At 42.1% G+C, this 13,138-nt stretch overlaps 1 protein-coding gene across 2 annotated transcripts in view; it reads right to left on the reverse strand.

Annotated features, from left to right (window-relative positions):
• HEPACAM2 (HEPACAM family member 2) overlaps window positions 1–13,138 on the reverse strand; it is a 58,037-nt gene that overhangs the window by 5,047 nt on the left and 39,852 nt on the right. The window contains exons 5-9 of one of the 2 annotated variants that reach the window (XM_069959419.1): window positions 7,471–7,596; window positions 5,239–5,266; window positions 5,121–5,158; window positions 3,504–3,577; window positions 1,419–1,558 (exon numbers count right to left, since the gene is read on the reverse strand). In XM_069959419.1, the coding sequence (XP_069815520.1) occupies window positions 1,451–1,558; window positions 3,504–3,577; window positions 5,121–5,158; window positions 5,239–5,266; window positions 7,471–7,596 (374 nt within the window). In that variant the 3' untranslated portion in view covers window positions 1,419–1,450. The remainder of the gene's footprint in view (window positions 1–1,418; window positions 1,559–3,503; window positions 3,578–5,120; window positions 5,159–5,238; window positions 5,267–7,470; window positions 7,597–13,138) is intronic. The other variant, XM_069959418.1, reaches the window with a different exon arrangement.

Genomic DNA, 13,138 nt, shown 5'->3' on the forward strand with positions numbered 1-13,138 from the left:
CCAAAAGAGTTTCCTTCTGTACTGAAAAAGTTGTTTTCCTATCTCCCCCCTGACTTCAGAAGAAGCAGGATTTCTGTGTCCATTATGTGTCTATGGAGAGGGGCTGAGAGGAGTGAGTGAGCACGGAGCAGTCCTGCACAGCACAACACCCTGCAATCTTCTCTTAGCAAGTTCCTAGATAAGCACTGACCTTTCTGACTCATGAATCCAGTGTTTAAGGTGCCCAGACAATCTACAGCTGACCTTCATGTCTCCTCTTCCTGCTCCCTCATCTCCCTCGGCCCCTCCCCCCTCCATAGGATATAATGGACAAAGCAGAACCCGTCTTCACTGGCTTCTCTGTAATGAAGACGGCTTTGCCTGATAATGAACAGATAAGAAGTGGGTGGGGGGGGGGGAGGCTGGGAGATTGCTTTTAGAGTACAGAAGGAGGCTTTATTGCCAAATAAAACCTATTATAGAGTTTCTTAAAATAACTTATACTACTCATTTCTGCAAAAAAAAAAATGTCAGTTACGCTTTCAAGTACCCCTTTAACTTTCGGGCCACAAAGGATGCAGTTGTACACGGTCCCCCAAACCTTAAAGAGTCACTGTCGTTTCATTTTTCTGCAGAAATCAATAGTTCAGGCCATTGTAAGAAACTTTGTAATTGGGTTTATTAGGCAAATCTGCCATTATCTGCATTCAAAAAGACTTTCCCCTGGTCCCCCCCCCCCTCCCTCCTCTCTCTCATTCACTTCTCATTATCAGGAAATCTCGTCTTGTTACATCAGTCGGGCCCTGTGTAACCTATGGAGAGGGGAGGGGGGGGCCAGAGATTAGTCGGCAGCAGAGAGAAGAGAACAAAGGATTACACAGCGGGACCTGTGTGAAAGGCGGTATTCAGAGGTCAGCGAAGTCAGTGCTGACTTCAGAGGAGATAGCCCGGTGATGTAGCTGTAAATTAACTCTTTGTTGTCCTGTTTTGGTGCCTCATCACCCTCCACCCCTTCCCTCCCCATAGAGAACAATGAAGACAGAGGGGAGAGCTTCAAACTACTTTTTCATGATAAAAATGAATTTTTCGGCTAATAAACCCAATTACAAAGTTTCTTAAAATCGCCTGGACTATCGATTTCTGCAAAAAAAAAATAAAAAAATTAAAAGACAGTGACACTTTAAAGGGGTTATCCAGCGCTACAAAAACATGGCCACTTTCCCCCCTACTGTTGTCTCCAGTTGAGGTGCGGTTTGCAATTAAGCTCCATTTACTTCAATGCAACTGAGTTTCAAAACCCCGCCCAAACTGGAGACAACAGAAGGGGGAAAGTGGCCATGTTTTCGTAGCGCTGGATAACCCCTTTAAGGTGCCTAAGACTAGAACTATAGACAATGCATGATAGTTGGGGACCTGTTAAAGAGTTTGTTTCCGGTTACCCAATGGCTTGGTCCTACGGAGCAGGAGACACTTACGGCTGTGGATTATTCTGTATTTGCTCCGGGACAAACTGTATAACTTCATAGACGGTGCCATTGATGTCCTGGACCTGCAGGGAGTTCGAGCCGGGTGATATTACCTGTGCAGGGGGGATACAGTGAGTTAGTATAGAGAGATGGTGCCATACTGCATACATAAGCAAATGATAGTACGGTACAGAGTGATAGATGAGCATGTCTTCCATATTAGAGTCACGTCCAGAGCTGCATTCATAATTCTGCAGGTTGCTAGCCCTCTGGCTGTAAAGCTTGGAATACGCGACAGATATGTGCCGGACAAAGTTGCTGATTTCAGCAGGAGAGGCTGACTATATAATGTGTATTGTCCCTCCCGAGAGTAGACGTGTGGCCAGTGATGGATGTTGGACAGTTTTTTTGTTCTTCAACAGATAAGCCGCCCCAAAGTGATCTTGTGAGTATATGAAGATCAGGAGAGGTAGGTGTTGGATGTATAAGTGCTTGGTGGAGATGAGGGAGCACAAGTGAAGTATTTGCTCGAGTTTCCGGCTACTTGAAAGTACTCAATACACTATAATGTATTATTTCTGACTGAGTCTCTGTATCAATGGAGACCCGACCTTCTGGATTAGCAGAGGATCTTGCCGCTAATCCGGATCATGACAGGTACACTTTAAACCACATGGGGGGAGATTATACTTACCACTCTGGTCTTCTATGTCTCTTCACTATCATAGCTCAGCCAATCAGTGGTTGCTGCCATGTCCCGCCTAAGCGGCTGATTGGCTGAGCAGCAATAGTGAAGCCAGATGGAAGACCAGAGTGGTGAGTATAATTTCCCTGCTCCCCTCCCCTGCAATAGAACATAGTCTGGCCCCCAGGGGCCAAACTCTCACTTTCAGATTAACAAGGTATTTCCTGACTTTGTCCCAAGTAATCGGTAAGTAACCTGGGAAAGGTCAACACTTCCTTGATGGAGGAGGATACTGCTTATATTTTATGAGCCAATGCCGCCCTGTCAATATACTTCTCTGGAGAGACGCTCAGAGGCTGATGGTCCTCTGCCTGGATACAGCCTATGGTGTTTAGTAAGTTAGCTCATCACCCCCCATGAGTATTAGGGACTGGGGACGCACTGGGGGGGGGGGGGGGGTGCAGACAACTTATTCCAGAAGTCCTCATTTATCAGATAAGACAAGAAGAACTTTCTTCTAGTTTATAAAAAATATCATAAAAATATTTGTTGAGAATGTAACATGAATCTCCGTCAGCGGCAGCCCCCTCATCTCCAGTATATAAATATCTCATCCTGTGATATATCACCATTCAGCAATATGCCAGCTATGTCACCAGGTGGGCCGCACCAGGGACCCGGCAAACGGAGTCACAGAGTTTAAAGGGATTATCCAGCGCTACGAAAACATGGCCACTTTCCCCCTACTGTTGTCTCCAGATTGGGTGGGGTTTTGAAACTCAGTTCCATTGAAGTAAATGGAGCTTAATTGCAAACTGCACCTGGAGACAACAGTAGGGGGAAAAGTGGCCATGTTTTTGTGGCGAATAAACCCTTTAAGAGTTTGTCAGTTCTTCATTCCCTTCTAAGTACACAGTGGTCGCTAGCAGATCAATAAAGGTCTGACTGCTGGGACCCCCTGCCAGTTCTGAGAATGGGGACATAATTGTGGGCAGGAGGGGCATAACTAGGAGTCATGGGGCCCCATGGCAAAAAATTCAGAGGTCCAATAGACAATGAAGGGGACAGACGTGGTCCACACCACCAATGTTGATAGCCAGTGTCTCTATGGCAGGGATGGGGAAGCTTCGGCCCTCCAGCAAAACTACAATTCCAATCATGCCAGATGGCCAAAGCTAAAGATGGAGCCCCATGCCTGCGTGATATCCATAAGCATATCATTAGTGCGTCCTACCATTTTCGGAGAAATCCAATGATAATGTACAGACTATATGAGCCCCCACCCGGCATCACATAGGTCGGGTATCTCCAGCTCCGAGATCAACAGCGTCCAAGGATCTGGATAGAAATGTGGAGATCTTGTATGTACCTACCCTGTGCGGAGCCGAAGAATCCGGTAAAGACACAAACTCGTAAATCCCAAAATCGTTTATGGCATCTTCATGTCCTGCAAGAGATAGCGTCATATTACCAGCACTGACTGGAGCGCGACCATACAGCAACCCACCGGACTGCCTGCTCTAGGACTACACTAAGCCAGGCTGGTGGGCTGGACGGGGGTAAGATCTCAGTGTTAGTTTGTTTTACTTGTGTGGTCGTATAGGAATTGGAATCTGTAGGGCCAATATACTATTTCATATTATACTATATCTATGCTGTCACTGCATTGCAGGTTAAACACTTGTCATTGCTATAATTTCAGTGACCACTAGATGGTAGTGTTGCAATTGGTACACATAATATTGCAGCACTTATAATTTCTAATTCTACATTGATTTACCACACTGAGATCTTTCTCCCCCTCTGGCCTCGTGTTATCTGTGTCTCTTCCCATGAAATTCCCTAGTTTTTATCAATTTTTTGTACATGTAAATAAAGGACTTTGTTATACTTCTAAATAATTTTTTCAGTTTTTTTCTTTTCTGATATTAGTTTCTTTAAACCTAGACCTGGGCAGATCCTGATAAAAAATTATAGTTATATTTACAAGAAATTATATGATAAAAGTTATAAAATCATATTTTCCTTCCAAGCTCAAGAGTCATAGATTCTGTGCTGAGCAGCAGCATGCATACCTGACTCCTCCCCCACCCTCCATGTTTGGCTTCTAGCACAGAACCCTGTACATTAATCATACAGGACATGGAGGGGTGGGGGAGGGAACAGGCATGAATGCTGCTGCTCAGCACAGAATCTCAGTGTGCTCAGCACACTGACTCTTGAGCTTGGAAGGAAAACATAATTTTATAATTTTGTACACACCTTTATTTGATGTATTATTATTTAATGTATTCCCCTATCATCTATCTGCCCATGTCTGCACCTCTGAGTATCATATAGAACTGACAGCTCATTTAAAGGGGTATTCCGCTCAAAGTACTTTTAATATGTTGCTGCCCATGGTGATACGAACAATTCCTTCCATATTTGTTATTATCTATTCAATCTCCTTCCCCCAGTTCTCAGCTGCTGCTTTCTGCTGAAGACACAAAAATCTGTGTGTGAGCTTTTCTTTCTGTCTCCCCCTCCTCCCCCTTCCTTCTAAGACGGCTGATGTAAACAAGTCCCTGGCAGGCTGTGTCTGCAACATTGTAGCTTCTTTGTAATGCTGGGAGGGTTATTCTGAGGTCATGTTGCTGATGAATTCACTGTGATTAATCTTCCCAGCATTACAGCATTGAAGGGAGGGGGGAGGAGGAGAAGGAGACAGAGAGAAAAGCTCACACACAGATTTTTGTGTCTTCAGCAGAAAGCAGCAGCTGAGAACTGGGGGAAGGAGACTGAATAGATAGTAACAAGTATGGAAGGAATTATTAGTCTCACCATGGGCAGCAACATATCAAAAGTGAGTGGAATATCCCTTTAAATGTATTAAAATAAATACTAGTGGTACAAATAAAAAAGACTAATCCATCGAGATAACACACTAATCTGCAGGGTAACAATAGGTCTTTTCATTGCTGCAGGTACCAATGAGGAAACGGCTTTACCTGAATAGATCGGCGTCCTTCTGTATTCTGTTGAAGGCCTAAAATCATTACAATAAACTTTAAAAATTTAAAAATACAAGAAAAAAAGTCACATAAAAAAGAAAAAAACTTGTGTTACCTCCGGGGCTGGAGTTTCCACTGGATGGCTGCAATAGAAAGAAGAGGCTGAGAAGGTCCTCCACAGAACATGTATACCTATACATCTATATACAGTACATGTGCCATATAGAACATGTATGTGTACCCTATATATACATATACCCTGTATACATCTATATACATGTGCCCCATAGAACATGTATGTGTACCCTATATATAGATATACCCTGTATACATCTATATACATGTGCCCTATAGAACATGTATGTGTACCCTATATATAGATATACCATGTATACATGTATGTGTACCCTATATATACATATACCCTGTATACATCTATATACATGTGCCCTATAGAACATATGTGTCTAATGACCGACACTTAGCAATCGTTACAAAACATGATGGGACAGCAGTCTCACTTTATGGCTGCAGTAATTTTTTTTTTAGGATTCACATCCATATGTCATGACAGGTACAGATACAGGACAGGTTATGGCTGGGAGATTATTCCAATTAATTTAATTAATTCACCCAGAATTTGAGAATTGATTTGATTGTCACTGAAAACCGTAAATTCGATTTAAAAAAAAAAAAAAGTACAAAAAATGTGCGCTCTGACCTGCAGGGGGAGTGGCTGCAGCATAAACAGGGAGTCTGACCATGCCCGAAGCTGCAAGCTTCTCCTCCTGCAGGTCACAGCGCCCCCTGCTGGGCACAGATCACCGGCACCATGCCCTGCCCCTCCCTCACCAATGCCTACCTAGTAACTAATACTTTTCTCCCACAACTACTACTACTCCCACTACTATTGCTACTACTCCTAATACTACTACTCCCAATATTACTACTACTACTCCCACTCCTGATACTACTACTGCCAATACTGCTATCACTACTACTACTCCCACCACTATTGCTACTACTACTCCCACTCCTTATACTACTACACAACTTGTATACTATATACTGCTGCTATGTTTAGTGATTATGTACAGTATATATACTATATACTGCAGCTATGTATGGTGATTGTTATGTGCAGTGTATATACTATATACTACTGCTATGTCTGGTGATTGTTATATACGGTATATATACTATATACTGCTGCTATGTCTGGTGATTGTTATGTGCAGTGTATATACTATATACTGCTGCTATGTCTGGTGATTGTTATGTGCAGTGTATATACTATATACTGCTGCTATGTCTGGTGATTGTTATGTGCAGTGTATATACTATATACTGCTGCTATGTCTGGTGATTGTTATATACGGTATATATACTATATACTGCTGCTATGTCTGGTGATTGTTATATACGGTATATATACTATATACTGCTGCTATGTCTGGTGATTGTTATGTGCAGTGTATATACTATATACTGCTGCTATGTCTGGTGATTGTTATGTGCAGTGTATATACTATATACTGCTGCTATGTCTGGTGATTGTTATGTGCAATGTATATACTATATACTGCTGCGCTGCTATGTCTGGTGATTGCTATGTGCAGTGTATATACTATATACTGCAGCTATGTATGGTGATTGTTATGTGCAGTGTATATACTATATACTGCTGCTATGTCTGGTGATTGTTATGTGCAGTGTATATACTATATACTGCAGCTATGTCTGGTGATTATGTACAGTGTATATACTATATACTGCTGCTATGTCTGGTGATTGTTATGTGCAGTGTATATACTATATACTGCTGCTATGTCTGGTGATTGTTATGTGCAGTGTATATACTATATACTGCTGCTATGTCTGGTGATTGTTATGTGCAGTGTATATACTATATACTGCTGCTATGTCTGGTGATTGTTATGTGCAGTGTATATACTATATACTGCTGCTATGTCTGGTGATTGTTATGTGCAGTGTATATACTATATACTGCTGCTATGTATGGTGATTGTTATGTGCAGTGTATATACTATATACTGCTGCTATGTCTGGTGATTGTTATGTGCAGTGTATATACTATATACTGCTGCTATGTCTGGTGATTGTTATGTGCAGTGTATATACTATATACTACTGCTATGTCTGGTGATTGTTATATACGGTATATATACTATATACTGCTGCTATGTCTGGTGATTGTTATGTGCAGTGTATATACTATATACTGCTGCTATGTCTGGTGATTGTTATGTGCAGTGTATATACTATATACTGCTGCTATGTCTGGTGATTGTTATGTGCAGTGTATATACTATATACTGCTGCTTACCTCTGTGAAGTTGATATTTTTTCCACAGGAATATAAAGCAGATGGATACGATGACAAACAGTGAGACTCCGGTTATGGCGGCCAGCGGGGACAGGGTGCTCGTCAGCTGGGAAAGTTTTTCTGGGTCTGTAACAATAAATAAATAAATAATAATAATAATAATAATAATTGATTGCCTTGTACACGGATATAGGTCCCCAGATTTCTCTGTATTCTCCGACTTTCTCTCATTATCGCATTTAGTATTTTCCTATGGTCACTCCCTCCTTCTAGCTCTGTGGTTAATGTCAGGGCATGTGGTGGGCTTCTGCTCATAGACAGCAGCTCACCTGAACAAGCAGAGCTGCAGTGTAAAGCACAGCGAGGGACACAGCATCATTAGATTAAGGACAAGCCCATTATATAAAGGTATTGTTAATGGTATAAGGGAAGACAGGGTAGGATTATACGCTGACGATACCATATTATTCATGTCCCCCCCAAAGGAAACCTTACCAATAGCTACTGTATATCTATGATTAATGAGTTAGAACACGCCTCAGCAAAAGTTCCCACCTGTTTCTTTAAGAAGTTGCATTCTCGTTTCCCTTCCTCCCGATCCAAATTAAGTTTGCAAACTTTACAACGACCCAAATCATGTGGGGGTATGTCCCTACCAGATATGTATGTATATTACTTAGCGGGACAATTAAGGTACCTAACGAAATGGGTGGAAGCAGGGGTTCCCCCAAACAGAGAACACCATCTAGCTCACTTCTTCTTGAAGGAGGGTTCCTTCCCAAATCTAAACTCCTTCCCCTACACAAGTTAGCTCATCAAGTCTGCTCAGCGGTTCTGAAACTGACTCAATATAATGAAGTAATGTTAGAGACACCACTATGGTATCACCGCCACCTACCCCATTTTACTGAATCACTAGAACCCCATTTCTGGATACAGCATGGGATATGTACACTAGGTGATATAGGTATATAGATATATAGAGGCTCTATATACAGATACCTACAATTTAGAGCCCAGTTTCTGGGACCTAATCTCCCCTTTTCCAATTACCCCCTAATAGGTGTGTTTAAATCTCAAGGCCCTTGTGGGCTCATCTCAGCTTTGTGTGCATTTTTGATTCAAGCTAGACTGGCATCCATGTCAAAAGATAAGACGTATTGCTGTATGGAAAGGTTATTTTACCTGTGCATTGTCTGTATTATGTATCTCCTTCAATAAACTCAGTTTAAAAAAAAAAAAAAATCTCCAGTCTTTCAGTACTTTTCAGCTGCTGTATGTCCTGCAGGAAGTGGTGTATTCTCTCCAGTCTGACACAGTGCTCTCTGCTGCCACCTCTGTCCATGTCAGGAACTGTCCAGAGCAGCAGCAAATCCCCATAGAAAACCTCTCCTGCTCTGGACAGTTCCTGACATGGACAGAGGTGGCAGCAGAGAGCACTGTGTCAGACTGCAGAGAATACACCACTTCCTGCAGGACATATAGCAGCTGTTAAGTACTGGAAGACTGGAGATTTTTAAACAGAAGTAAAATAAAAACCTATATAACTTTCTGAAACCAGTTCATCTGAAAGAAAAAGATTTTCGCTGGCGTTCCCCTTTAAGGAACAACTACAGAGATTGTGATGAATTCTCCCTTCTGTCCCCCATGCTTTACACTGCATCCCTGCATGGAGAGTGTATTTCTATTATAGCAATGACATGTAAGCGTCGCTGACGCAGACCCTCCTGACACTTATCGTGGTTTCCAGCAGCGGTATATGTGGGCGCACACTTTCCCCATTATTCCGCCTATCTGGTCGCCGTATTACTAGATCATATCCATAACTGTATGTAGCCATTGTGTGGCTGTCACTCAGCAGTCATCCCGCCGGTGAAGGCAGAGCATTGTGCGCGGCTGTCACTGTGTCACTGTCGGCAAACAGCCGCTGCTACATGTGTTTACTTTAATAATAGATGACAGCAGCACAAGCCAGTGTGGACAGACCGGTCTGTTCAGTTCTGTGAGGAGCTGACACCGAGCCACCGACAACCTCTCATCCACAATCTATTACTCCATCATTACTTTGTTATAGCTTTTAAGTCTTTTATAATGCTAGATGGAAACCATCAGCAAGCAGGAGAGTTGCAGATAGACTTTATTATAGCTCCGCTTACACCTGTGTGATCTAAGGACTACAACTCCCAGCATGCCCTGACAGCTGACACTGTGGTTTTCTGTACTGGGGATACATGGCTCAATAACACATGATTTTCTGTACCCACATTGTAGACTAAGATTTATAATCTTTTTAAGGGGAACTCCAGAGGGCGGAAAAATGTGTTTAAAGGGGTTGTCCAGTGAAAAACTTCTTTCAAATCAACTGGTGTCAGAAAGTTATATAGATTTGTAATTTACTTCTGTTAAAAAATCTCAAGTCTTCCCACACTTATCAGCTGCTGTATGTCCTTCAGGAAGTGTTTTATTTTCAGCCTGACACACTGCTCTCTGCTGACATCTCTGGCCGAGACAGGAACTGTCCAGAGCAGGAGAGTTTTTCTATGGGGATTCATAGAAAACCGGGACAGAGTTCCTGCCTCGGCCAGAGATGTCACCAGAGAGCAGTGTGTCAGACTGAAAATAAAACACTTCCTGCATCACATACAGCAGCTGATAAGTATGGAAAGACTTGAGATTTTTTTTATTAGAAGTAAATAACAAATCTATATAACTTTCTGACACTAGTTGATTTAAAAGAAAAAGATTTTCACTGGACAACCCCTTTAAATCACCTGGTTTCACAAAGTTATATAGATTTGTCAATTCTATTAAAAAATCTCCAGTCTTCCGGTACTTATCAGCTGCTGTATGTCCTGCAGGAAGTGGTGTATTCTCTCCAGTCTGACACAGTGCTCTCTGCTGCCACCTCTGTCCATGTCAGGAACTATCCAGAGCAGCAGCAAATCCCCATAGAAAACCTCTCCTGCTCTGGACAGTTCCTGACATGGACAGAGGTGGCAGCAGAGGGCACTGTGTCAGCCTGGAGATAATACACCACTTCCTGCAGGATATATAGCAGCTGATAAGTACTGGAAGATTGGAGAATTTACAAATCTGTATAACTTTCTTTGACAACAGCCAGAGTTTCCCTTTAAATCTGCTCCTGGCTTTATATTTAACAATTGCAATTTAAAAAAAAAAAAAAAAAAAAAAGATCATGTGAACACACCCTGAGACTTCTTTTCTCTTCAAACCAATTCCTGGCTTTGTATTCAATAATTACAATTAAAACCTGAACGTGTGAACGCAGCCCAAGGTGGTAATTTGCCAATCAAAAATACAATACGTTTTATAACTAGACACCATTGTGCACTCGCTGCGCTTAATAGATACACATAACAAGTATCAGGGATGAGTCAATGGCAGCTTGTCAGTGGTTTCCAGGTAGCAACCAGAAATCGTATAGATGGGAAAGATATATGAGAAGGATGCTAAAAATATAGGACAAGATTCCGGATAAAACGCAGGCCAGAGGTATAAGAAAGATCAGATCGTTATTGCTTCTACGTTAAAAAGGTCATCAAACACCGACGCGTTTCACATCCTCATAGGTCATCCATGCCACACTGTGTATAAAGATGGGATGTAGTAATAGATGTAACTTCCTTCCTCTCTTTCACAAGAAAAGCTGAAGGAAACATTCCTCTTCCAGTTTACCTGTTTTTTTATCTTTATCCTACAACTGTATAATGATGTATTATCGTATCTCTTATTTCTATGATATTGCCAGTGTATAGCAGATACTGTGGGCAATATTATTTTAAATTTGATGAGTCACTGGTTGATAATAACCCTCTAAGCCCAAGAAAAAGGCTATTCTGTAGCCAAGGTTTCCTAGTGGTTTCCTCCACAGTGGGTTTTTCCTCCTAGTTGAGGAGTTCCTGTGCTTTGCACAATTTCCATAGAGCTTGTCACTTTTTATTTATTTTATTTTATTACTTAAAGAAAACCAGGATTCCAAAGGAAAAGCAAATCCCATAAAACTTAGATCCTAGTGACAAGCTCTTGTATGCATATGGAGTTGTCTTGTACTGCGTCTTTAGGGCCAGCAGGAGGATGCACTGGTACAGTGGTGGGCCTAACCTGTGGGGTGGGGCGGGGCAGTAGAAGCCAAAACTCCAACAGGAAACAGATACAATCACACAATATAAGAATAACTAAACCAAAGAAGAAAGCAAGAAGGAAATATATTTGGCCCCCGTTGTTACTCTTGGCTATACATGTGACCTTTGCATGTTTCTATCACTTTAAATGACAAGTACCATTTATTATGATCAACTAAATTGAACTTATTTAAGCTGTACTTTATTAGTGTGTTTACATGAAACAATCCATGTGTACAGCATCAACAGGAGCAACGGAGGGCACTCTAATATTCATGGTGGACGATACAGGGTGTACACAGGCTGTTAACCTTTTAAAGGGGGGTGCGGGATCTTGACCATATAGAATACACTATGCAACATCGTCCAAGTGTGGAACATTGCCCCATATCCGAAATTTCAACTTGGAGTGGAAAATTGGGATTTTTACTTTTCGCTAGCAGGGATGTTATCGGTAGCCAGCTACTTCCTGTCCTAGAAAATTAGGTTGAAAGTCTGAAGCCATCTGGACCATAGGATAAAGACTATCAGACTGCAAGTACTATATATGGGTTGTATCGCCCATCCAACCCCCTAGACGTATGCCTTAATAAACCCTATTCATGACTTAAAGACGCACATGTTGCCAAACAATTTTTTTAAGAATTAATCTGGGAATTAATCGGGGCAGTTTTGCAATATATTCTATTTTTTTTTATTTTCTATATTATTTAAAGGGGTACTCCAGCGCGGGGGGGGGGGCACTTTTCCGCTGGGACCAGTGGCAGGTCCCGCATTGCGGCGCTCCGGTGCCCAGTTCCTGGCCGCTTCCTGGTTTCTGACGCGGGCCCGAAACGTGATGTCTCAGGTCCGCTCTGCCAGTCAGTGAAGGAGGCGGGATCCGTTTCAATTCCGCTCAGATCCCGCCTCACTGACTGGCTGAGCGGACCTGAGACGTGACGTCTCGTGCCCGCATCAGACACCAGGAAGCGGCCGGGAATCGGGCACCGGAGCGCCGCAATGCGGGACCTGCCGCTGGAACCGGGGAGGTGAGTGGACGTATATAATATATAGTACAACACCCATTGTCGATCGGACCGTGCCCGCTAATACCTGCTATGTTACTAGTGTATTTACATTCTAGAATGGGATGTGACCGAACAACATGTACAGTATATAGTAAAACATTGAGTGTTACAGTAACAACTACATGTACAGTATATAGTACGACACCCGGTGTTACAGTAACAACTACATGTACAGTATATAGTACAACACCCGGTGTTACAGTAACTACATGTACAGTATATAGCACAACACCCGGTGTTACAGTAACAACAACATGTACAGTATATAGTACACCACCCAGTGTTACAGTAACTACATGTACAGTATATAGTACACCACCCAGTGTTACAGTAACAACTACACGTACAGTATATAATACACCACCCAGTGTTACAGTAACAACTACACGTACAGTATATAATACGACACTGAGTGTTACAATAACAAATAAATGTACATTATATAGTACAACATTGAGT

This window comes from Dendropsophus ebraccatus, chromosome 2, assembly GCF_027789765.1.
Source record: "Dendropsophus ebraccatus isolate aDenEbr1 chromosome 2, aDenEbr1.pat, whole genome shotgun sequence".
Lineage (NCBI taxonomy): Eukaryota > Metazoa > Chordata > Amphibia > Anura > Hylidae > Dendropsophus > Dendropsophus ebraccatus.